General features: G+C 37.8%; 2 protein-coding genes across 6 annotated transcripts in view; one reads left to right on the top strand and one right to left on the bottom strand.

Moving 5' to 3' along the window:
• Positions 1–22,284, top strand: part of LOC140702313 (uncharacterized) — a 470,248-nt gene extending 447,964 nt beyond the window's left edge. For all 3 annotated transcript variants that reach the window (XR_013538729.1, XR_013538731.1, XR_013538730.1), the window contains one exon: positions 19,061–22,284. The gene's annotated coding sequence lies outside the window, so the exon portion shown is untranslated. The remainder of the gene's footprint in view (positions 1–19,060) is intronic.
• The window catches only part of LOC110082622 (protocadherin-11 X-linked), a 986,147-nt gene continuing 961,650 nt past the window's right edge, over positions 3,478–27,974 (bottom strand). For all 3 annotated transcript variants that reach the window (XM_020800277.3, XM_078380635.1, XM_078380634.1), the window contains one exon: positions 3,478–11,254. In XM_020800277.3, coding sequence (XP_020655936.1) covers positions 10,863–11,254 — 392 coding nt within the window. In that variant the 3' untranslated portion in view covers positions 3,478–10,862. The remainder of the gene's footprint in view (positions 11,255–27,974) is intronic.

Genomic DNA, 27,974 nt, shown 5'->3' on the forward strand with positions numbered 1-27,974 from the left:
ACAAGGGAAATGGGAGTTGGTGGGCATACACATTGGCGAGTGAAGAGGTGTGAAAGTCCTGGGAAATCAGAACCACCCAGTTAGAAGGTATCTGGAAGGCATTGTCTGGGTAGTTAAAGATTAGTACAATTAGGGTTCTGCTAGGTGGCAGTGAGACAGCACAATACCCTCTTATTAGGAGTTTTTTTTAAGGGAGAGAGGAGTGATATTCTGGAGATACAAAAAAACTCTCAATGGAGGCTTTGATTTTTGAATGTCTGTATTCATTTGGGCATATAAACCCACATTGCAAACCCCACTGGCCAACCTTTAGTCAGAAAGGAAGCCAATAAAACAAACTGATGGTGAAATTTAAAATACGACTGAAATTATTCTCACTCCAATACAAAGATCAGGGGGAAAATAGTAATCATTGTATGTCAAGTCAATTCTGGTTTATTGGGGGGGGGGGGTTTCCTGGAAGAGATTAGGTGGTTTACCTGTTTAGTTTGCCACGCAAGCAGGGTTCTGCTTGCAGGGATCATAGTGGTGACTCAAATGTTCAACTTTTGATTCCACACACAGATACCTAAATCACTGCCAGTATAGGGGAGAAATGGATACAGTGGTGCCTTGCAAGATGAAATTAATCCATCCCATGGTTAATGCTGTCTTGTGAAAATTTCGTTTTGTGAAGCAAGTTTTCCCATAGGAATGCATTGAAATTAAATTAATGCATTCCTATGAGAAAAAAGTCAGAAAAAAGTCACTTACCTGGTAGTAAGACTGAGTAGAACAAGCCCCGCTCCTCCTTGGTAGCCCGGGAACAGCCAGACTCTAGTGCCAAACAGCTGACCATCGGGAACCAGCAGAGAGGTGGCAGCCATTTTGGAGAGGCGGCAACCATTTTGAGAGGTAGCAGCCATGTAGTCGCATCTCAAAATGGCTGCTGCCTCTTTGCTGCTTCCCAACGGTCAGCTGTTTGGCACTAGAGTCCGGCTGTTTCCAGGCTACCAAGGAGGATTGGGGCTCAGTTTACTCAGTCTTACTATCAGGTAAGTGACTTTTTTCTGACTTCCCCCCCCATAGGAATGCTTTAATTAAATTTCAATGCATTCCTATGGGAAAACTTGCTTTGCAAAACGAAAAAGATTGCAAGACAGCCCATCTTGTGATGCACCAAAAAACTCACAAGACCTGTTCGTCTTGCAATTTTTTTGTCCCAGAAGGCATTCGTCTTGCGAGGCACCACTGTATTCCTTTAATGATGAATGGCGGCCAATAGAGAAGGGAACAAAGTGCAGAAACTGAATTGTGTGAAGAGTTTCATATTGCAAAATAATTTGGGGCAGAAGTGTAATAACATTAATAACTCTACATCTACAACATTTCTTTAAAATGTAATGCTTGTTGTGGTTAGGGTTAGGGTTTGAAAATCACTCTGCTACACTTCAGATATTATGTTAATGATAAAACTAAAACTAATCAGATGAAGACATTGCTTAGTATATCTTCAATAATGGACCACATGAGCCAGTAACTACAACACACTGCATTTAAGCATTTGGATGCAATGAAACATTGAATCCCAGGGATTCTTGGCAATTATTTTATATATTGTTACAAATCCAACATTTTAAAGAAGCCCAGGGTACATTGTGATGCATATATATATATATATACAGTGGTGCCTCGCTTAACAGGCGCTCCGTTTAGCGATGAGATCGCTTAGCGATGACTTTTTTGGAGCATTTTTGTGCTTCGCTTAGCGATGGTCCCTATGGGCGATTTTCACTTAGTGATGGTTGGGACCATGCTTCACATAGCAATTAAATTTTGAGTCCCCTGTTTTGCTTAACGATGGTTTAAACAGCTTCATGTTTGCTGTTTTTTAAATGTTTTTCTGTTATTTATAAAGTTAAAGTTTACTGTTTGAAATCATAAAGTGCACTTAATAAACCCTTTGTTAACCAAATTTGACTTTGTTCTGACTCTTTTTTAATTTGTTGTTGTATTTTTCCCCCATTGAGATGCATTGAATAGGTTTCAATGCATTTCAGTTGGGGAACCGCGTTTCGCTTAGCGATGTTTCCTATGGCGATTTTCGCTTAAGGACGGCAATTCGTTCCTATTGGAACGGATTATCCGGTTTTCAATGCATTTCAATGGGAAACCACATTTCGCTTAGCGATGAAATCGCTTAGCAATGATTTTTCGGAATGAATTAACATCGCTAAGCGAGGCACTACTGTATATTTAAGGCAATGATTCTAATCTTATGAAACATCAGGTACGTCCCAATGCAGTGTACATTATGTACACGACTATTATGGAATCAAACTTCTTACAAATACAAACAATAGCATGAAAATTCAACATTGTGCCCAATTAATATAATTACTATTGTATTACATAGTACTAGGGTACTATGAAGGCTGATCAACTTTTCTATTCAAAATAAATTCTTGAAATTTAGGAAAAAAATTAAAAAAGAAATGTGAGCAAAACTAGAATTGACAGTCTGGTTTCCATCCCTTGTACATTCAACTGTGCTTCTGGTGCTGAATTTGGGCTGTTGTTTTAAAGTTTTAATAACTATGTGGCAGGGAGGAACAAAATGGTGTATTTTTTCCCTTTTCCTCCTCCTTTTCCTTTTATGCCATTTCTGAAGTGTGTAAGCCTTGGGTTTGTAAGCCACTTCAGCTGAAAAGTGAATTAGAAATGCTGTGACTAAAAACAACAACAACACTGGAAGAGTTGTAGCAACAAAAGCAAAAGAGCTTAGCCCATTCCTTCTGTCATCTTTGGCATTCATCTTGGTCTGCATCAGTGGCAGATAGCAAAAGAAAGGGCTCTGAAAAAGTAATTGGTGTGTACTATTAGTGGAAATCAATCCTGAGTGCTCACTGGAAGGACAGATCCTGAAGCTGAGGCTCCAAGACTTTGGCCATCTCATGAGAAGAGAAGACTCCCCGGAAAAGACCCTGATGTTGGGAAAGTGTGAAGGCAAGAGGAGAAGGGGACGACAGAGGACAAGATGGTTGGACAGTGTCACTGAAGATACCAGCATGAATTTAACCCGACTCCGGGAGGCAGTGGAAGACAGGAGGGCCTGGCGTGCTCTGGTCCGTGAGGTAATGAAGAGTCGGACATGACTAAATGACTAAACAACAACAAATTAGTGCACTGGGGCAAAAAAGTGGATTGAGAGGGCAGAAAAATGTGGCTAATGCTGACTCTGCGCTTTGAAAATAACAAAAGATGAAACAATTCTCCTGTCATTTAGGATTTTAAAAAGACATATAAGGCCCTGAAAAGTGCCTGTCAATATGACTTAAAGTACATTTTTGGAAAAGCAGAAAGAAAACAGGACCTTATAAAAATAACTGCATGGTATGTGGCTTAGTTTCGGTCATTACTGAAAAAGGAAGCATGTTGCTTTTAACTGAAATAAACAAATACACATAGTATATTGTAAACCCCACAAAAAATACTTCCTTTTAATTTTGTGGTTCTAATTTTATTAATAAGCATCTTAATTAACATGACAACATGCTGTACATAACCTGAAAGAGAACTACAGTGGGTTTGACTTACAAAGCTATTGGACGTAACAGCATATGATGCCCAACAGCACACTTCGAGAGAGTGGATTAGGGCAGCTTCGGTACAAATACACTTAATCATTTTCAAATCCTGTAATATATCACAGAGTGAAAATATCTCCCTGAAGTACAAACTCTAATACTGATATTTACAACAGTTTTTTCCTTTCATTTATCTTTCATAACTAGGGCTAATACACACAGTTTGTTTCCTGTGATTAACGAAATGTAAATTTTGCCTTCCACCTATTTATTGTCACAAATCCAACATTTCATTTTAAAGAAGCCCAGGGTACAATGTGATGCGAACAGTTCCTGTGAAAGGTTTTGAAATGAACTGGATTTGCACATGAAGCAAAGATTCCATGAATTTCAGTGCATAGAACTTTCTAGATACATAATAAACAAAGATTGTTAATGAGAAAACTTTCCTTTGTTAATTAAAATTAGTCACACATTTGTGTTAACAGAGACCATAACTTGGGATACTGTGTTAAAATATTGAAAATAGATTCCTATTTTCCTATTTTTTCCTATCTGGAATAACCTCTGAAGTAATAAATACATTTGTTGTGTTTATTTGCAGAGGAAGCCAATGAGTGGTAAGAATAAATGAAATAGTTGTATAAAAACATTTTTGGAAAGTTTTCTGAAAAAGCCAAATAAACAACATTTTTATTACAGGAAGCAACAATATTTTTTTTTCTATTTCTGTCTCATTGCTTATCTCTTGCAATGCTTTTCAGCTTCAAAATCAAATTTGAAATATAATGAAAAAACTAACACCTCCATGTATAGGCTAGGTTTATTAAAAGTTTGTATAAAATATATATCAAGGGGGAAAATAACAGTTCTTCCCATATTTTTACCATTAAGAACCAATCAAGACATGGATGTTCGCTTGATGATCTCATCACACAGGGGAAAAACAAATAAATAAATAAACAAAGAAAACACACACAATGATTTTATCTAGGGTGTGTGTGTGTGTGTGTGTGACCTTTGGAACAGATGTCTTCCTTTTTGGTGATGATTTCCTCAGAAATTTATTATCATGCAACACCCCCTTGAAAACTTGTATAGAATGTGGTCTTCACCATGCCAGGAAGATATGTTTTAAAATTTTACAAATGGCATTATTTTTTCTTTAAGAATTTTTCTTTTCTTTTAGACCATTCACCAGTGATCACATATTTCTCAGCAAAATTTTTCAAAAATTCAAAATGAGGGAAAAAAGAGGAAATTCTTATAGTTTTCTGTCTCCAGTAGAACAATTTGAGCAGGAATGACCATGTAGGCAGGCATGTCTGTTTTAATAGTTCAGAACAGAATCAAAATATCTGTTATTCCTTTAAATTTGTTCCAACCACTTTGCTGCCTATCCAACTCTAAAATTTACACAGGGGAAAGTGGTGGAGGCAGAATCAAGCACTTGAATTGACCAGTCTAAATTTGGACTCAACATTGCACCGGTAGAACACTGGATGCAAAGAAAAAATTAATAACACTACATAACATGTATGGTAAATAAATTTGTATTCATACTTACAAGGGCTTAAATGAGACAGCTATATTAGATCCAGAATATTTTGATATATCATATGATATATGGCTAAGCAAAAAAATAATATGCCATCCTGCTAAGGTGTTAAGATTTTTGGCAGTTTCCTCTTGGTCTATCCTCACAAATATGCTTGTCAAGAGAGGATGTCCTCAGCTGCTGTTCTCTGTATCTTAAACTCCATAATTTGAGAGGCTATCTGCCATATGTGCACAGATGGGTCAGCAGGCATGCATGCATAGTTGAAGCTCCTGAATTTTTGCCTCATGTCCTTCCACTCTGGGTAGAGTGGGCGGCATATAAATTAAATAAATAAATAAAATAAATCTCATATGCCAATAAAGGTATCGAAATCGAAAATAAATACTGCAAGTTCTATGAACCAATAAGGAATGACTTAATTTGTCCCCTCTTGCAAAAATTCCAAGTGATTTGTTATGTAATGTTTGTCTGACTAAAAACCTTAGGATTTGCTCAAATTGTTCAATATGAAGAGTCTTCTTGTTCAAATATGTTTATTAATTCATTGTGTTTTTTAAAAAATTCTGTGTTCTTTTATTGTGTGTTTTTGACATAATTTGACATGTATTTGAACAGGTTACAATTATTGACTGGTACTAAAAAATTTTTTTAAAGTCCACATCTTTCTCAGATAGACTTTTGTCAATTAAGCTGCAGTTTTTCTAAGCTGCTAAACTGATGAGAGTGATTTCGGTGGTCCTGTTTTCAATTCTTAACCTGATTTGTGTTTTAGTCTTGTCCTTATTGAATTTTACCACTGTTGGTTTGAGTCCCGGTTATTGGCAGAAAAGAATAGCATAAATGGGCTTAATTGGTTATAAAAATGCTAAAACATATATTTTGATATTTTAGGCTTGTATCATTTTCCTATATATAGCTTAAAAGGTCATACAATTCCTTTTCATATACTCTGGCAGGATCTAACAGGAACTATGGCCATCGCAACACATTAACTATGATTTTTTGGTATTGATTTTCCTGACAGCACTCTCAATTTGCTATTGGATTCACTCTGATGGGTGGGTTAAAAATAGTCGAATATTTCATCCATGCAAATGGATATAAGGAAGCTAGTTTCTGAAACCATTTTCTCAAACCAATAATTTTTCATGATTTAAGGATCTGTCATCTTTAATTCAAAAAACATTGTATGCATAGTCAAAAAAATACATCCAGCGAACAAAGGTTGATGGAGTCCAGGCTTTGTCTGGGAAAAAGGAAAAAAAAACCTCGCCATGAGTTCTGTGCGTTACTCATGCAGAATTCCCATTTATTGATCAATGGTACTTGTACAGGTGCCCTCTTTGGATTGGATCCAAAGTGCCTTTCACTGAAGGAAGTGTTCTCCCCTAAATGTATGCCTAGTGGACTGTGCACAATTAGAATCTATTAATCAAGTTCTCAGACTGCACATCTTTATTTGAGCATATCAATCACTTATTATAATTACTTAATAAGAATATTGTCACACCTCTCTAACAATAAGAGACAGCTTCATTGTATAAACGGTGCAGATTTTGTTAAATAACAATGGCACACATCTCTGCTGGGAATTTTGGATAGGACCAAGCCTTTAGCACTAAACTGAGCTAAACTGAGCAGTTAATGTAGACCAACTGCTAAGTCACAAGCAACATTGGATTCAACTGTAGGTTTCCAAATGAGGTTTACCAAATCACTAGGATGTTGAAAATCTAGAGTAGGGGTGGACAAAATGTGGCTCTTGGGCTTGAATTCTCAAACAGTCCCTATTTTTCCAGCAATAGAAGGGTGAATTTATTTATTTATTTATTTATTTAATTTATATCCCGCCTATCTAGTCCTGGAAGCCTTCAGGAGCATGATTACAAGGCCTCCCCTGCCTTGCACCATTTAATGTGGAAACAAATTCCATTCTGGAATTTAAAAAAATCTCCATCCCAGTGAGAAATTTTTATTTGTTGGCACTTTGCACAGTGTAACCTCTGGACACAGCGGTCATCCATTTCTCACTGAAATTATAAACTGGAAATCCAGATTGAAGAATTTAGTATTCCTGAGAGTGAACTGCTTCTGGCTAAACTGCATGCTCTGCTATTGACCTCTGGACACAATGTCACTACAGAATTCCAGAGATGATTCTGAATCAGAAGCAAGTTTCAGATCTACCCAAATCAGTCTCTGACCAGAGATTTTAATAAATTAAAATATGGTGGCCCTATAAATAATTGTTTACATGACAAATATTAAATAACAAAGGTAAGCATCAAAGATAGGAATGCAAAAATCTGTAAGTCTTATTTTCTTTCTTTTTCTCAAAATTCTACCTACATTCTCATAATGTCTATATTGGGCTATATTTAAAGCATATATTCTTCCCCATTTTGGTATGCACATCTCCTAATGCAAGGTAACATATTACACATTTTCCCAATGCACACATTTTAAACAATTTCCCCTTTAACTAAAATAATATTTCTACAATTTTTTTCAAACATACACATTTTAGCTGTATTCATTTACATGCATACAATAATCATTTTAAACTGAAGCTTTCTCATGATTTCTGCCCAATGATGGAACACCAAAAGATATGGGTACACTTTTGTTAATAGCATCGCACAGTAACAGTTGGGTAAATTCACTAAAATTCCCTTCCTAATTATATTTAACAGTTAACTGCAGGTAGGTGGGTACATATATGCTGTCAATACTCACTACTAGGTGACAAAAATATATATTTTGATTGTGGATCAAACATTTTCCAGCACTGAACATCACTGATATTGAGTAGCTTGTCATAATTTTAGCTGTGCTCCAATAAGCAGTGAGTATCTAAAGCAACTGAATTCCAGTGTGCCACTTCTTATCTAAAACTTTTGTTGTTGTTGAAAACTAGGATTAGATACAGACTAAGCTTGGAGGCTTTATGAAGGAAATACTACTGTAAAGTTTGAAGTGAAACTTTTCCTCCTACTATTACCATTATTATTATTTTATTTTATACATTAAAGCAAAATGTGTCAGTGGGAATGACAATATGTAAAACTATTTATATCCGTTGGTCAAATAGGGATCGGAGCCCTTTCAGCATTCATTGGAATCCTTGACAATGTGAATTTTTATAAATTTACAAGCATTTTTATATTACAGCAATCTACACACAACGCTCTATTAATAAAGTACAAAATTTTAAATTTCATTGATCAACCTATATAGAATTATTTTGCAGGATTTTTTGTCATCAACTATTTAACGTATTCTTTTCTTTTGTCGTTAACTATTTAATGTATTCTTTTCTTCTCCCCAACAAGATTTCATTAATCAAAGAAATAAAATGTAAAAGGACCAGGACTGTTTTATCTAAGAAAGATGTCTTTGTATCTGGCATAGAATTCACTCACAATTTATTCATTATGCTATATATGAAAGCTAGCACATAGAGATTGGTCATGAATGTTTAATCTTCCCGGTACATCACCTTAAGCTACTATGGAATAGCATAACAAGGGGAATATCATAATTACAATGTGAATATGTGTTTTCCACTTCTCGTTCTTGAGATTAATATTAGTGATTTGCTTCCAAATATACTGAGCCAAAGCACTTGGAGTCATTTTTCCTAATAAGTTTAGTGTGTGCTACATATGAAGCTATAGGGTGAAATCTACTAAATTGGAGCACATATATTGACAATTATCATGTTGAGGATGCCATCCTTAGAACACAGCTTCTTGGAGTGGTGAAAGGGGGAAAAGTGATTGAGAGCTCTTTTCAAGCTCCTAAAGACTAAAAGTACAGACTAAAAAAAAAGAATCATAAATCTCTAATTTTGCACCTGAGACAAGAACATAAAATTGTACAACCCAATATGTTCTTAGTATTCATTTGTTAAAACTGAATTGAATTAAAATTATATTGGATTTTAAATTCAAATTCAACTTGAACTTCACTTAGTTGTTCCCATCACACTTAAGAGATTTGCTTTTGTCATCAGTTTTTACACAGCTGTTTCTATAAATGGGAAAATTGGATTCTTGCTCACATGGTAGTGCTGTCAAAAGTACCAACTAAAAGGCCAGAGATCAGCTGCTGCTTCATAGTATCTGAGTAGGGAATTACTGAATAGGGCTGTGCAAATGTGCTCTTCTCCATACTTGGGATAGTAAGGCATCTGTTTTCTCCCATTCAGGTGCTTGAGACAAACATCTCATATATTCATGCTTACTGTGGCTCTGCTAAAAACAGAACCATCATTCTCTGTCTTTCCACACAGACACAACTCTGGATGTCTGTCTCTCTACCTGTCTTTATGTATAGATATGAAAAGAGAGAAAATAACTATATTAACACATTCAAATTATTCATTTTGACAAAAAAGGTATAAATGAGCATAATAGATCTGCCCCTTTCTACTTTTCTCCTTTGCTCTACACAAATCAGAGCAAATAAAGCTCTTTTCTATAATCGAAAACTGGGGTCTCGCACAAAGAAGTGCAAGATCATGAATTCATTTTTTTCCATAATTCATAAATGTCTTCATATTTGGAATGAAAAGAGGTTTTTTTTGGGGGGGGGGTAAAATGTGAGAGAAATAATATGAGATAATCCATTTGTGACTAGGGCCTTGAAGGGTTGACTTTTAAAAGTTTGAGTTCAAATTCCTTTATATTCAACCATATTAGTACTAAGAATTTCTTATCATCTCTCCCCCCCCCCCAAAAAAAGTACCTTTGCATTGTGCCACTGTGTATGCTGAAAATTTAGGCAATGCAGTTGGGTCAACATTTTAGTTCAATTTTTGAAGAATTTATGAAATTTCATGCAGCAGGACAGAAAGAACTAGCAACTGGGAAAAAAATCTGAATGTGGAAGAAAGATGGCATATTTTGGAGAGATTCTTTATAACTAAGGAGATTATGGATAACATTGCCTGCTGTATGAAATGTTTAACATGTAACTAAGTGTTGCTTCCTCCCTTTTATTCTAAAGTGAGTATGGAGGGAAGTAATCCAGACTAGGTCAGTGTTGTTAGGGATTCTTTAAACAACTCTCTCTAAAATCCCTAATCTAGTGCTGTTGAGTCCTCCCCCCCCCCTTATAAGGGGCAAATTTCCCAATAACATCAAGAAAATGGGGAAAAAATAAGTTTTAAATCCTCACTCCGTCTACATACAATCTCTAAAATAAGATTTTAAAAAAGGAAACAAATGCTATGACCTGGTCTGAGGTTGTTTTTTTTTTTTAATTAAATTGGGGCTCACCAATGTCATGGAGGCAAAAGACTGTTCTTGTTAAATCATCTTTTGAAGAATTCAGTGTGAGTGGCAATTATGCTGTTTTTATCATGCCCAAGATAAAGAGATGACCTGAAAGCAAAGAAAAAGTTGGAAAGTTCCCCTATCTTTTACTGCCACTGTGTGAATTTCATCCAGTTCTAAGGAGGAAGACAGCCCTTCTCTTCAAATTGTACTTTTTCCCATGACAATGTCTGTAATCTTTTGTTAGTGGGTGGGTATTTTTTGCATACTAGTTACTGAGTCTGCATTGCCATTAATTCATAGGGCACTACTGCTCAGCTTTAATTCAGAATTCTATATACATAAATATTTACAAACCTGAAGAGGTTTGCATAAATTTAAAATTGTGTTAAGATGTGACTATGTACACTCATACTTTGAAGCCTGAAATAGCTTAATTTGTCAAGATATGCCTTTTTATAACTGGTGCTCATGGATCAAAGTGGTGTTGCTCCCGGAGACGGGTCTTGCCTGAGCAGGAATGAAGTTTGCAAGGGGAATAACTTTGACAGGCTCTTCGGTGGCACAATGTCTTTCACAGGTGTTGTAGAATTGAGGCCGAGGACCCCCTTGACCTTTGTCAGTATCATCCTTAGGAAGGGACCTTCCAAGAGTGTGCCTTCCCTCTGGCATGGCTCCTCGTCCCCATCCCTGCTGGAAACCAAAGGCTGGCAAAGGAGGGTTAGATTGCTGGTACTGTGTCAACGAAGGAGGCATCCAGCAGTTGTCAGAATGGCCAAGAATGAGACATTCTTGTGTGCAGGTTTCAGATACTTCAGCAAGCGCTTTCTGGAGGTTCACTTCGATCGCTTAAAAAAAGAGAAAGAAAAGAAGGGTCTTAGAAATCATTTATATTTTACACATTGCTTTTTATGCCTGAAGAATTCAAGCCTGAAATCTAGTTCTTAGTTCCAACTAAACAAGACCCGGTGAATCAGTGAGACTTTTTTAAATAAGCAAGCAAGTCCCATTGATAAGGGACTCTGGTTGGGATTAACTTGAATCAACCAGTTAGACATATCTTGACAACTATGTGTAACACAACACTATTAAGTGAACCACAGTGGCAGTTTGTGGGATAATATTTTGGAATTGATGGAGATTTTCTGAACTAGAACATTGTGCCATTGCCATGTAGCAGGTAAATGTCTACGTTTGACAGTGTAGTGATAAAGCAGCAGCACACTTTAGTGATAAATTACACCAGAGCCACCTGATGGTTGCTGGACAAGGAGATGTGCTGGACAATTGACTTTTGCAGTCTAGCTTATTTACAGTACCTGTTTTATTTCCACACCACACCAGAACTCCATGCTTGTCCAAAATTTACCAAAATGTAAGCATGTTCAGAGTAACAGATGCTATTAGGAGGCTCTGGAAACAGTGGGAAATGCTATTTCCACAATGTCCAGTATCAATAAATATGCCTATGAGCTGCCAGTATCCAAAATGCATGGGGAAATGACATTAAAAGGAAGATGTCCAACAATATTTTACCAGATCTGATTATCCAATTTGAGGTAGAAGTGGGCAAAATGTTCTTGCATTCTGTGTAAATCCATTACCCAAAATGAACTGGAGGCAAAAATGGCCAAAAGAAAGGCGGATAATTGTCCATTTTCTCAGACTGAGGTAGGAACATGGGAGTCCTCCATAGTCTCCTGAGCATCATATGTCCCTCTGAACACTGTCCACTTCGATTTAGGATATCCAGCAATCCACAAAATTTCCTTCAAATTAATTCAGTCGAAATGCTTCAGAAGAGCAAACATGGCAATGGAACACCCACCATTAGTTTACACTTCCTTGACAATTTCACCATTTTAAAAAAGCCAGTGTTGTTTTCATATCACACGTCTCCACCATCTTTATGTTTTGGCATTTTTTTGTTTTTATCCAGGTATTATTCCACATAAGAGATTAACTAGAGCAGTGGTTCCCAACCTTGGGCCTCCAGATGTTCTTGGACTACAACTTCCAGAAGCCTTCACCACTACCTCCGCTGGCCAGGATTTCTAGGAGTTGAAGTCCAAGAACATCTGGAGGCCCACAGTTGGGGACCACTGAAGTAGAGCATTCTGAAGGAAAATGATAATGACTTAAACTCAGATACTAGAATTTTGATAAATTGTCAACTGTCATAGAAACAATGTACAGACATGGTAACATGTGTGCATGTACTGTACACATGTATTTTCAGTTACATCCTGAAAATATTATTCAACAAGGATCTGTATGGGAGAAATTGCATAAGCTAAAAAAAGACTAATAATATAGATGAAGACACTGGTCGTGCATGAAAGCTGGTGTTGAAATGTGGAATTTGATTTTATTGGAGGTAAATTTGAATTCCATATTTGAACACCAGCTTTTGTGCAGGACCAGTGTCTTCATCCATATTATTAGTCTTCTTTTTCCTTATGCAATTTCTCTCATACAGATCCTTGCTGAATAATATTTAGGCATAGAGCTGCATCAGAATGAAGAACAACATATTTTAGGCGGGCATCTCTCTTTCTATGAAGCAGAGAAATGAGACATTTACATAATAAGTTAAACTAAGTTTCACAAGTGGTGACCTAAAAGAATTGTCAAAATCATCATAAGAAATTTCCATCAGTTGTTTGAGCTGGCCAACATTTAAAAAATGGAGAAAAAAAGTAGTCAGTCAAAACCCAGAAACTAATAGTCAGCAATAAAATAAGCTAGTAAAGATAATTGGGATGCAAACTGTGATAAAGGAAGAGAGAGAAAAACACATACCATACCTAGTAGTATGAAATAGTTAGTTCAGCATTCCATAAGGCTGGATTTAAAAAAAGCACTTCTCCAAACAAGTATTATAACTTTGAAATTGGACCTTAAATCAGTGCCAAATTTGTGATGTTGCTTTGTTCCACATCTGGAGATGTTTGGGCAAACAGTTTTTGACCTATGAGTTTTTTAAAAGGAAAACTATTATCCCCCATGGACACACAAGAAACCATTTCTGTCTGCAGATTTACCACAGATCAAATACACTGAAAAGACCAAACGTGCTTACATTAACAGAGTGGTTAGTCCCTGCCCCTCATTTAATCAGGAAGGAATCTAGGCTTCGGAGGGGGGCAATATTAATTTTGAAAAAAAGGCATTTGAGTTTCTGGCTTTCTGTCTAAACATAAACTTCATTACAAGCTCAGGGGGTGTGGGAGAATATTTGAATTTTTGATTCCGCTAGTCAGGATTTAATTAAATGAAACTCTTTTAATATCTGTCTGGCCAGAGTTTCATTTCTGGTGAAAAATATATATAAAGAGAGTAAAAAAACCAGAGTGTGAACATTCAGAAGCTCACTCATTTAAGTTATGAAATTACTGTTTCTTATTTGAGGCTGGGGATGAATTACCTCAAAGTCAGCAGAATATGGGTGCGTATTCCACCCAACTTGTCACTATACCACTGGAGAGGGGAAAAAAACTCTCCAAAGATGCTATTTGTCATTTAGTCACTTCTGATGTGTGGTGATTATGGACCTTTCTGGTTTGTAATACAGGCACTCCTCACTTAACAACTGAGTTCCATTCTTACGGCTCGGTCATTAAGCAAATTGGTTGATAAGTGAGGAGCTTAAAGGCAGATGCAGGAAGGAGCCAGAGCCATCTGGAAGCAGCAGCGTTGCTACCAGCTTGGTAAAAAAAAAAAAAAAAAAAAAACAGTTAAAAGCTTCTGCATTGCTACTAGCTGGTTTGAGAGCCACGGGGAGCCACAAGAGGCGAGGGGCCCACTTTGGGAAGGTCAGGCATTGATCCTGGCTGGTTTGGTGGCAGAATGAGACAAAGACTGAGAAAGGGGGTTCCCTCTTGCTGGATAACTGGTTGCAAGTCCCAGCGGTTGTTTAACAACTGGTCATTAAGTGAGGAGTGGCTGTAAATGTGAGGTAGATCGTTTTGTTCCATCTGATATGAGTTACTTGCATCTTCTGGTGCTACTTCAAATAGATTCCAAAAGATACTTATTTCCTTTCCATGCTTATGGAAGTCAGTGAATCTGGAATTCCACCTGCAATAGGCTCAATGCTGTGATGTGTCTTTCAACACTGAATTGTAAATTCATGTCATTCTCAAATTTTAGTTTATTGCAGCTTAAAGAAATTTGAAAATTTACTTCCACTGACTTGCTTCACAAAAATGTGTACTGTAGCCTTGCATCAAAAGCATTCAATTCAGAATGCATGACACACACAAGCTTTCCCTTTCCCTACAGCCTTAGATGCAATTTGTTCATATGAGCTGTGATACCAGTTAAGAAAGCCAAATAAAAATTTATCCATGTTCAAAAAGTACTTCTTGACCTTTTCCTTAAGTCATGATGAAGACTTAAAAAATATCTGAGGAAAAGTTAACTGATGAAAAAAAGTGAGCTTCTGGTATTTCCCCTTGTGTGATGTCACTTTGTGAAAGGAAGGGAGCAGAAGAGGGCACCTGTAAGACTATCTTGACTGCTGCTAATGGTGTCAAAGCTGATTTAGGCTTTTCCTGCTGGCAACATAGGCACAATATTGTGCAGCAATATTGGACCATTTCCTGGCTTCTTGAATGAATAAACCAGGGAGTTTTTAAAGAACTGAAATATTTTTGCACAATGAATATAAACAGCATTGGAATCTCATTCATAGTCATTTAGCAAAGATTCATAGTTACAGACTGTGCAATCCTTTGGGGAAAAACCAATTTCAATTTTGTTGCATTTTTGCAAATCTTACCTGCATTTTTAATTGCCCTTGTTGCATATTGAGTTGTGAGACACTGTACATTTAAATTTTTAGGTTCTGCATTCATAGACATCTTTTATCTAATGTACACAATATTTCTCCATAAAGCCCCAGTGACTGATAACTTTGGAGGAGACAGCCCTTTACTCCTTAAATGTCTGCACATTTCTCCCATTGATGTGCATTTTAGCTGTATGGATTTTAAAATGCACTGATTGGTATACACTATCTCTCTGAAATCTCTGTAAGCCTCACATATCTACACATTCCTAAGGCAAAATGCATTTCCTTCTACAAAACTGCAAAACACACTGTTTTAGATTGTTGAATCCAGCAATACCGTTTCTATCATTTATCTGAGTTACCTCCCGATTGAGGAGTATGTTCAATTATTTCCAAGTCACCCTGATAGAACTGGGATAACTTTTTTTCCTGTCATCATTGTGATGATGTGAATATGGTGGTTCCACAATGCTTTTATATGTTTTCTCCTCCTGCCTCTCTCATTGTCACACACATGTACACATAGGTACATTGTTCCTATTAAAATGAATATATTTTATTCATATATTTTCTATACATTATAGCTACAGAACTGTATGAGAGAAGTTGAAATTTTTAAAACTTGCAGAAGGAAATTACAAGCCACTTGTCACTCCCAATAGGGAGAGGGCCAAATTGTAGATATTTACCATGTAGCTGTTAAAGCTGAAGAGCCCTCTGCTGGGAGGAATAGAAGAGATGGCAATTCTTGCTCAGAACTACTGTGGCAGAATAAACAGGGATGAAAAGGCAAACAGGAACAGTTTGCATGGAAGGCAAGTGGCTCCGATATGGCAAGTGATTCTGCCTTTTCAACTCTTGCTGCATGACAACTGCCTATACACATAGAAGGGAAAAAAACCACTGTCCTCTTGCCTGAATATATCTATGAACTCTGACCAAGGTCCTACATTACATACAGTGGTGCCCCGCTAGACGCTTACCCCGCATGATGTCGAAATCATTTTTGGGATTGCTATTGCGATCGCAAAACAATGATTCCAAATGGGTTTTTTGCCTGTTTCGCGAACCATTTGCTCGCTAAACAATTTTACCGGTTCTGCAAAATGGCTTCCCTCCACAAAATGGCTTCCCTCCCTTTGCAAAATGGCTGCTTTCCGGACCCCTGCTTCGGAAGACAGCGATTTTAAACAGCTGATCAGCGGTTCTCTATGGGCAGTCTTCGCTGGACGATGAGGTATTTTCCCACTGGAATGCATTAACCGGTTTTCAATGCATTCCAATGGTTTTTTCGCTTGATGACGATTTCGCTTAACAGCGATTTTCCTGGAACGGATTATTGTTGTCAAGCGGGGCACCACTGTATTTGTGAGATTAAGGGCAAGCTGAGTAGTTTTAGTATACTTTATTACAGTTAAAGACCAGTAAAACCAAATCAATATAAAATAAATACATATAATTATTGTTTCATAAAGTTGGGCAGGGTAATAAAATTCAATTAAAACATGATAAAACAACTCATTCTTTCCAAATAATAACATCATTAGCTCGCACAAGCTGAGTGTCTCGAGATGAAGAATATTGTTTGTTTTCCTTTTTGAAAACAAAATCATTCATATACCAACACATTAGACTTATCTTTTCCTTATTTTATAGCCAAATTACTTTGGAATCAAGCAGTGGGATTATATTTGTTCAGTTTCTCTGAACCTGTTTTGTATGTGAGGCTTACAAGCACAATAGTTATTATTATTATTATTATTATTATTATTATTATTATTATTATTATTATTATTATTATTATTATTATTATTATTATTATTATTATTATTATTATTATTATTATTAATTGTATTTATACCCCGCCTATCTAGTCATTTCGACCACTCTAGGCGGCTTACAACATAAAACATAACAAGTTCAAGAAAAATTTATAACAATTAATTAATTAAATGATTTTGCAATGGGAAAAATACAAAATAAATCAAATATGGAGAGAAAAAAGGAAAGAGGACAGGAATTAACTGGAAGGGAAGGCCTGCCTATACATCCACATTTTTAGTTGGTTCTTACAAGTACCCAGCGAGGGTGCAGTGCGAATCTCCAGAGGTAGGCTATTCCAGAGGCGAGGAGCCACCGCCGAGAAGGCCCGGTTTCTGGTTCTTTCCTTCCGGGCCTCCCTCGGCATCCGGCCCCTCAGCCTCACTTCCTGGCTCGCGCAGGTGACACGGGTAAAGCTAGTTGGGAGTAAGCGTTCCGCCAAGTTTAAAGGCTGTTATTCACTGTTCATCAGCATACCAGCTGACAAATAATGAATAACAGCCTTTAAACCAGTGATGGTGAACCTTTTTGAGCCCAAGTGCCCAAACTGCAATACAAAATCAACTTATTTATTTCAAAGTGCCAATGTTGCAATTAAAACCTGAATACTGAGGTTTTAGTTTAGAAAAAAAAACAACTGTTCCTCCACTGCAAGGGTTAAATGCTTATCTCCCCCCCAATGGGCGGTATTAACAAATAAATACTTACCGGTGGGGCAAATATGCCTTCCAGTGGGAGGGAGTTCCAAAGGCTGGGAGAGTCTTTGAAACATACCTGCATCTTTGATAGTGCAGGGATGGCATTAAAATACTCATGTGTTTCAAAAACTTAGGTTGCTTTCTTAATGGGCTCCTTATAATATCTTTTTCATGGCAAGGGCAAGAAAAAAATGTCCAAAAAGAGGCAAAAAAAGAGGATCAAAGGCTTCCTTGTGTGACTGTGCGCATCCTTATTCATTTATTACTTTCATTTTTTTTTTACCCTAGCTCAGGGCTTAGGAAAGTTCCTTTTGGTGCAAATGCTGGAAGATAACTTTTTGGAGCACCAGCCTAGAATCCTGTCAGAAGGCCAACATGGGGAGATTTAACAATCAGAGGGATTGGTGACAAGGGATACATTAATAGGCCACAAAAACCATGCAAAATGCAAGATTTTGTGGATGAATCACATGATCAGAGGGACTGTTGACATCATCTTCAGGACTCAGCCAATCCAGAGAGTGCTGCTGCTGCTGCCTTGGGAACCCAACCCTACTCTCCTGGGTTTTTGTGACCTCACAGAGCCCCACCTCTCTGCTGGCAGATAAAAGGGTCTTGTTGGGCAGGGCAGGAGACCAGAAGTAGGCCAGTGGCCAGAGGACAGTTCGGCAGAGAAAGCGGCAGTGGCTGCAGGGGACCCAGCCCTTCTGCCCAAGGCAAGTTCTCTCACAAAAGCAGATGAACTTGCTAAGCAGGCTTGTGAGTTAACAGCTCGAGCCTGGTGGAGATCCATGGCTTGAAACTCGCTGATGTCGGCGATGGACCGGGGGGAAGTCGGTGGACAATGGCAGACAGAAGCTGGTGGAATCTCCCTGTGGAAGCTGGCTGAGGTTGCAAGGCGGAGGCTGGCAGAGGTTGGTGGATGAAGCAGGGGGATGTTAGCCTCCTGAAACCAGCTGGCAGAAGCTTGGTGGATAGCAGTGCATGGAAAAGCCCGGGCGCGTGTGTGAATGGCTGGTGGAGTGAAGGTGTGTGTGTGTCAGGGAGTGGGTGGTGTGTGTGTGAATGTGTGTGTGAATGGGCTGGCTGGTGTTCCATCGGGATGTTGCTGGGGCATGTGTGTGACCCAAGCATTTGGGAGCTGGCAGAGGCTGGCTTCAGAAGCAGAGTGGAAGAGATGAATGGGTGAATATTCCTGGTGGAAGCCAGTGGATGTTGGCAGGTGGAATTTCATGATGAAGTTGCCAGAACATTGGTTGGTGGGCATGCCTAGGTTGAAGCCAGTTGATGGCAGTGGATGAGCTCGCCCCTTAGTTGTTTTTTCTCTCTTTCTCTTGCAGGGCCCGATGCGTCCTCTTCCCCAGAGGGATGCAAGGGACCAGAAGGCAGGCATCCTGCTGGAGCTGAACCAGGCCATTGTCTCCACTGAGGATACCCGTTTAGTCTCTTTTCCAAAAGCAATAAAAGAATTTTCCGGAATGGTTCTGAAGTGTTGTCTTGTTTGTCAGGGGCTGTCACGGGATTATCTTCCCCATCCCCTCATTATATCTGGGGCCCAATGCCTGGGGTGGGTCTTTGTGAAGTCATGGTGTGGGGCTTTGTGATGTCACAGGAATTGGGAACATAATATTTTTCCATGTATGTGTGAGGGAGTGAGCTAGGTTCCCTGTCTGAGCTCCTAAGGAAGTACATTATATGTCATGTTGGACAGGCACAGGAAAACAGTGAGCCCTGGTGCCATTCGGAGATGGTTGGAGTTGGGCACCCAAACACTATGGCCATCCCATAATAATAAACGAGACTTGCTCCTTCACTTCCACCACTGCTCCTCACATTTGTTTGCCTGGCCTGGAGATTCAAGGGAGCCCACCCATTTCCTGGCACAGCAGCTCATTCTCAGAGACCTGGCAAGCTGCATCTTCATCATCAACACCATGAGCAGCTCCTTGCAGAGTACAAGTGGGGAGAAAATATGCCATTTCGAAGAAGCTTCCAGTTCAACCTCTCACGCCAGTGCCACATCTGAGGAAATGGAGATGGGCAATAATTTGGAGATGTGCGTAGATTAAAATTCATGTAGATCTATGCATGGATAGATTGCAAAAATTCACTGGTACTGCAAAATCTGCTGCTTGAGGGCAGTGGCTGCCTCTGAGTGCCTAGTGCAGTGGTGGTGAACCTTTTTTGAGCCTGAGTGCCCAAACTGCAACACAAAATCAACTTATTTATTTCAAAGTGACAATACTGCAATTAAAACCCAAATGCTGAAGTTTTAGTTTAGAAAAAACAACTGCCCCTGTATTGCAAGGATTAAATGATTGTTTCCCCCCCCTCTATTGGCAATATTAACAAATAAATACTTACTGGTATTGGGCTAGACCGGTAATGGTCACCATTGCACCCCTCCGCTTGACCACTGCACCAGCAGAGGGGAGTGCTGAAATCCGGGATTGGAGAACGGGTAAGTATTTTTCTATGGCGACTTATGGCTCGTGTGCCCACAGAGAGGGCTCTGTGTGCCAGCTGTGGCACGCGTGCCATAGGTTCGCCATCACTGCTTTAAACTGTTAATAGAACTTTCTATAAGACGAGTTTGGAAATGAGTGCAGGAGTTGTTGTGGTATTGGCAAGAGTTTAAAAAAGGAGTTTTTATGCCAAAAAGGGTTTTCAATTTTTTTCTTATCCTTGAGAGACTTTTATGATGGACAAAAATACAAACGTTAATGGGGATTAGGATTTTATTATCATTGGAAAATAATGGTTCATGACAGAACAAAGCGGTAAAGAACAAAATGATAAAAGTCCTCTTGCTTTCCTCTGATAGAAAATATACATGCCCTTAGTTAAACTTCTTATAGCTGCTGCCCTATGGAATGTTGAGAAAACCGCAAAGGTTAAGATAGATATGTATTCGCGAAGGCTTTCACAGCCGGGATCTAATGGTTGTTGTGGGTTTAAGATAGATACATACATAGGTACTAGGGCTGTGCACAGATCCCCCAAACTGATATGGGGGCTTCCAAATGTCATCCAGAGAGGTGTGCCTCATTTGCCATCGAAATCAGCTTGTAACTTTGTAAAATTAATGAACCAGAATAAGACATTGGCTACAGTTCTTGTTTTTGCATGGATGATGGTGGAGACATGACAGACTCTGAAGAGAAACCAAATTTTATACTGGGAATCTCTAAAGTCTGCTTAAAAAAAAGAGGAAAAAATAGATTAAAACTATTAATGCCTCATCCAATTAAATTTGTGCCCTGGATGTGTTTTGTAAATCCAACTTGCTCCACCTTAGAATGTCATCTGTTGAATACACATTGAGACAAACTGCAAACAAAGAGTTTTATCAAATCAGCCCACATCATAGGTCTATGCTATGATTTTTCTTAATTAATTGAACAGACCTAGCTGGAAGTTGTCACAGAACAATTAATGAATTTCTTTATTTTTTCCTTTTCTTTTTTTTTAAGTTACAGTTCAAAGCAATGTCTGGAACAGCTCTTTCAGAAAGAGTCTTAAAAGAATTTATTTAAATTTTTACTTCATCCATGCTACCTGCTTAAAAGTGGTCAGAACTGGAATACATGTTCAATCAGAGCATTCCTCAAGTATGCCAAAACAACCCTCAGATGCTAACCCCATTCATGGAATGGATGGTTCCTACAAATATGGTTGTCCAAGAAGCAGAGAACCTGGATGGAGAACAGCATTCATGTTTACTCAGTAATTACCATGTACAGTGGTGCCTCGCTAGACAATGATAATCCGTTCCACTGAAATCGCTGTTTAGCGAAATCATTGTCTAGCGAAAAGCACTTCCCCATTGGAATGCATTGAAACCTGTTTAATGTGTTCCAGTGGGGAAGAATTGTTGTCTAGCAAAGATCGGCCATAGGAAAGCCGCTTTGCGAACCGCCGATCAGCTGTTTAAATCGCTGTCTTGCGAAGCTTAGGTTCTGAAAACACCTGTTTTGCGAGCGCAGAGGGAGCTGTCAAAATATTGTCTAGCGAAAATATGGTTTGCGTAGCAGGGACCAAACATTGTCCAGCGAAATTCCCCCATAGGAATCACTGTTTTGCGAATCACTATAGAGATCGCAAAAAGCCAATGTCTAGTGAAAAAACTGTCATGCGGGGTAACTCTAGCGAGGCACCACTGTAATTACCCCAGGAATTACCATGTGGTGATTCTGATCACATCATGGGCAGGTACTGAAATGTAAACATCTATGCATTCATTGCTGGGCAACTAATGAACAGCCAACTATTACATCATGCTGGAAGGACAAGAAATCCACATATGTTCCAATGCTCCTTTGTAATCACCTTTTCTTTTGGTTACAGGAATAGTAAATTGTCTCCTGAGATCATTTAAATAGGAGCAGCTGTTTTCCTTCAAGTTAGGTGTCTAATTCAGAAGTATACTCTGGAAGACTGAATATAAATATAGCCTTGGATGCCAACCTACAAATATTCCTTTGGATACAGGAAATTCTCATGCCCTTCAACATATTGAAATTATTAGGAAGTCAGAAAAAATCCCAAAAGACATACAATGCAATATTTTTTAAAAAAAATCTACCAGGATGGGGATTAATGAAGAATACACATTTTGTACCACAGGAGTTATAATCATGGCACTTCATTAGGGGTCCTATCCCTAAGCAGATACTTTTTGTTATTTTTAGATTGGAAAATTGTTCCACAATAGCATCATCTTCATGGGGAAAAAATAGAAACCACGTCTTGTATAAACTCCCTGTAGCCACTTTTTTAACACAGAGAAAAAAAACATCCAGACAAATAGTGCAATTGTTGTTTTTTAATACAACTGTTTGCAAGCACAGCTACATTTTTAAGTATAAACATGTACACATGTAGGCTTAAAAATGTTAACTAAATCTTAACCAAAGTCACTCCAGGTCTGAAACACACACCTGGATGACAGCTATCCACCTTTTCTTTCCATCACAGCAAATTAAGCAAATTGCCATAATTATGCCAATGCTGTTCTATTTTCTGTATTTTTACCCAACACAGTACATACATGACAGTGCCAGTACTGTTGTGTTAGAAGCCAGAAGTGCCTCTTCATTGCTGAAGCATTTCTTATTAAATAGCTCCTGTTGCCCACCGCAGTGCTGTCTGTGCAGCAGGAAGTTCCTCGAGTGATGTCAGTGACAAGCTTAAACTGTTGATGTCAGGCAATAGCTAATAAGAAATGTACCAGTTTCATGCTAGAGGTTGTACTCCCATCTATGTGGGAAGCGAGGTTTAATGTGAAGAAATTATGGCTCAGAATTACTCTGGTGGCCTGAAATAGCCACTTGGGTAGCATAACTTAGCGGTTTTAGCTACATATGAGATCCAAAATGACAGTAAAAATGAAGAACAAAGTAGAACTCATGTGTTAGAAGAAGTCGGGTTGCTTTAATGAGGTCAGTACCAAGATGCTTTAATGTAGAAACCCTAAAATCATGGGTGTTATAATATACTCTACCTTTTTCCCTGGTTTCATAATAAAGCGCCTTTGGGAGTAGATTGCCATGAATAATTTAGTTTCTCTATATAAGTTTAAATAAATTTGAGAGTAAGAGAAAAATAAGAGAGTGATTAAAAGTTCCAAAGCGTTACAACTCTTTAATCATAGGCCCAAGGAGAACACAAATTAGTAGTTGATATGTTACTTTTAACTTCTTAGCCTGTTAGAAGGAGCTTATTCTTTCTTTCTTTTTCTTTTTTTAAAATCTAGGACAAGTGAACAGTTTTACGTTAAGGAAAAAGGTACCTTTGGTTCCAAATTTTATGTTAAATTAATACATTTGCCATATTTTTCATCATAACTTTGGACCAGCTGGTTAAATTTTTCTCTAGATAACATGTAAACAGGTTCCTCCTAATTTCCCATGGTGATATATTGTAAAACATTTCCTTTGCCTTGAATCCTTAAATATTTTAATCAAAAAGTGTAATAAACACTTCCACAAAAGAACTTGATGCATACTTCAAACCCTAAGCATCAAAATGAAGGTGGCACAATGTGCGATTTGAGGTATAAATGACAACAGGTTTCATTAAATATTTAATTAGCTGCTTTATTTTTGAACTGCTCCCTCTTAAAACATTGACAGGGGCTTTTTTTAATTTAAGAGGGCATATCCAACAACATTATTGCTGCACTGAAATTCAGCAATAGTTATTGTACAACAGCCCAATTCAGAATTCCCTAAGGCAACTAAAAATATGGGCACCCAAAACAAAAAAGTGTAACTTTGAAACTCATCTGTGGGTCAGACAGTGGACAGTCTGCTCTTGCTCTGTGCCACATTTGGGGACATTTGGGCAAATGGTTTTCAAGTTATGATTTTTTAAAAAATGTAAAATTGTTTCCGTCTGTGCAGACATTACCAACCTTAAAAGAAACAAATACAGTGAAAAGACCAAACCTGTCTGTGTGGAAATTGAGATTATTTTGATACAAATTGCTGATTTTTTATTTTATTTTAAACTAATCCATCATTTTGAAAAGCAGTTTTAAGAGATTCTTCCAGCAGTTAAAATATTGACATTGTCATTTAAATTTCATTGTGGCAAAAGGTTAATCTCTGCATTTTTTGAAAACACTTTTATCATGCAGAAGGCAGTTCTGCCTCTAGGAAGAGGTTTGAACAGCCATTAAATATCACAAGAATGTAAATCAAAATCTGATTCATTCTTGCATGGCAAATGAGAAAGCACACAAATCCTCTCTGAGGAAAGATTTCAGAGATTTTTTTTGCATATTTTTAAGATTGATTTTTGTCCATTTTGGTAAAACTGCATAATTTAGTGTTGTCTTTCTCCATGAACGAGGAAACACCGCTGCATTGGATCATTTTCTGGCCTTCTTTATATGTGCATTCTTAGGGCTTGTTTTGCATTACTACATTTTGTGCAAAATAGAATAAAATGTTGCTTATGTTCTTTTCAGATTGGGTTAGTTTGCCCTATGGCCACAGAAAGCTGAGATTAGGAGGTATTTGGGACAACGGCCCAAATCCAACCAGTAGTCTGACTTGCAAACACATTGAATCAATGGTTAAATAGTAAGTCTACATTTACATAGATTCTATCAATACACTGGATCAATTCTATTAGGATTTAGGCCTATATGGATACAACATAGTGGTGTATAGTTGCTGATGCACCAGCTTCTTACATGCTAGTATGACATCCTGCCTATTTTATTGTACTATTGGGTTAGCCAATTAGGTCTTCTAATTGTCCACTGTTTTCCACCTCTTGTGGAAACAAGAAACAACCCTGAGACAACTCAACTTGGCTCAAAGAACTGATAAATGAATATCAGGGGGAGTGTGCATGAGTGTACAGGACGAAAATCAGACAAATGGCTCTGAGACCATTGAAGATCTACATGTTGAAAGTGCATCCCTCTAAACACAGGCTAGTGGGTGCTGCATACAGCACCTTTCTTTATTCAGACTAGTTAATATAATGACACTTCTGTGGTATCATCAATATAAGGGAAGTCCTCCCAAAATTTTTAAAATTAGGTATATCCATACAGAACAACTAAGATAAGGACAGGTGACATTTTGGAGCCTTGTTATAAAATCTATACTGTACTTTATTGTATTGTAGCCAATGACATAAACACAAATCAAACCGCTCTTAAAAGATAATAGCTGACCTCTAATATAAATATATAAAAACAATAATAAAATAATGAAATAAGAATTCTCAAGTAAATATCAAGTTGTAAGATTAACTTGTAGAGATTGTGAAGCAGGCAATGAGTTCTGCCTTTCCATGGGTCTTTTAACAAATCTAGCTTTCCTGCAGCTGTGCCAACTAGCAGAAATAAAGGGGAGTTGTTATTCATCCCAGTTGTTAGGGATCAAATTGTTTTAAGATACTAATCCCTAAAATCTGCATACAGAGCACACTTGGTTAAAAATTTTACCTTGTCTTCCAATTTAGGGCATCTTGCTGGGCAAGAGCTAGTTGTATCACGTGGTCCTTGAATCTCTTTTAGCTTCAATGAATTCAGTCTGTGTTTAATTAACAGTTCTCTAAGCTTGTGTGAGCTAATGAGGGACAAATATGGGGTCACCTTTCCAAAAGGCAAAGAAACTACTGTTGCCATGGCAGTCTGAATGCCAAAGCCATAGAGTCCTTAAATAAATAATCTCAGGAAGGCTATGGAGGTGAATAACTCATTTTAGGGTTGTGGATATCTTAGCTGCCTAGGAGTCCCTTCCCATTTCTTCACAGGCCAGTGAAACCAGCAGTGAGGCCATATAGTGTAGCTTTAGTAGCACTGTGAATGATGTTTACTTGGACCTCTGCCTCATCTTTCTCCAATGCTAGTTAGACACAATAACACAGCATCATCAATGTATATAGGAGAATTGAAAATGGACAAGTGGACAAATTAAGGAGATGAAAATCAGGATTTGACAAACTTTTCACTATTGAGTTAATATAAAAATAAAACAATGTGGAGGCTAAGATACAACCCTGCTTGGCCCCATTAATGATACAAAGTAGTCTAGATAAGACCCCAGCTAATTGCAGTTCACCCATAGCTTTGTATTTTCATATAGGTGACAGATAAGCAACAGTAATTGTCTATCTATATTGGTATTCTCCCACTGTTGTTTATTTTAGCAATGGAGATCTTTGCAACCAAGATTAGCAGGGAAAGTGGGAAATTTGAACTTTCAGTTAACCGTTGGTCAGCGAAGAGGCTGCTTGTCTGTACCTTATTCGCCCAGCGGTTAGAGAGTGTGGATACGGAGAGAGACATCAGACTGCCTGGTACTGTACTGCCTGGTAGTGCCTGGTACTATACTGTACATACTGTATTATTTTGGTCTTTTTTATTTTTGCTTTTTGGATTTTTGACTTTCTTTTTTTAAAACATAGAGACTGTTCTGGATGAGTACACTGTATTTACTATACAGAGTTTTTGCAGCTTGGGTTTGGGCTAGGTGGGGGGTTATGTTTCTGTGCTCTGATGGGCCTTTCAGTGTGGATTTAAAATGTGAAAAGTAGACTGTAATATTAAATTAAAATTAAATGTGAAAATTAGGCTGTAATTTTAAAAATGTAAAATTTATTTATTTATTTCTGCATTCTGTGGCTCCTATGGTTTGTGTACTGTAACCTCTCTGTTGTTTTAAAATGTGTGGGTTTAAAATGTGACTCCAAAGTCTTTTTGTTTTAAAATCAGAGCATTTTCTACAAGGCTCTGTGGTGGCTGGCATGTTGTAAAATTGAGTTTAGACTCCCAAGTTTTTCTGTTTTAAAATCAAAACATTTTCTGTGAGGGCTTGCTGCGGTGGCTGGCATGGTGTAAATGGGGGTTTAGACTAAAGTCTCTACCCCCATTCTCTTCTCTCTCTCTCTCTCTCTCTCTCTCTCTTTGTGCTGAGGGGGTCTGTTTGCTCCTAGTGTTTGTGTATTCTGGTGTGCTGAACAGTACTCATGGCTCCAAAGAAAGAGCAGATTTGTTTGGTTTTAAAAGGTGTTTTAGACTCCAAACTCCCCCCCCCATTGGCTTCCCTCTATCTATCTTCTCTTTTTTGTGCTTAACAACACAAACCTTTGTCTGAGGGGACTGTGTGCCCCAGTGATGACCTTCTTTCTTTCCTCTTTTCCCCATTGTTCCCTCCCTCCCTCCCTCCCTTCCTGCCCTTTTTAAAACCTAAGTCTTCTTAGGTTAAAAGAAGAAAAAATCTCCTCCTAGTGGTAGAGGATGGATTAACCGCTTCGACTTCCAACTGGTGCCTCTACAGTACATACAACCAAAAACCAGCCGGAATAGATTAATCAGGTTTCAATGCATTTCAATGGGAAATGCTGATTCAACTTACAACCATTTTGACTTATGACCATCTTCTGGAATGGATTATGTTCATAAGTCAAGGCACCACTGTATTTTGACTATTATAAATAATTAGAAGGGGTATGGAACTAGCTTTGTAAATAGTACTATGTAAAATGAGTAGAGTTCGCATTCTAAATGTTAACAAAAACTTAAATACAGCGCTCTTTAGAATAATATGTATAGTCTATGTTATGTTTAAATAAGAAGGCTATATAAACTATATAAATGGACTATCAATTGTCTTTGATATATGTGAAATGTATGAAAAATTCTCTTTTTCAGTAGTTTTCCTTTTGTACTTCTACATATTTCAAAATTAATAATATATATTAATATAATATTAATAATGTATATATTAT

The sequence above is a fragment of the Pogona vitticeps genome, chromosome 11, assembly GCF_051106095.1.
Source record: "Pogona vitticeps strain Pit_001003342236 chromosome 11, PviZW2.1, whole genome shotgun sequence".
Taxonomy (NCBI): Eukaryota; Metazoa; Chordata; class Lepidosauria; order Squamata; family Agamidae; genus Pogona; species Pogona vitticeps.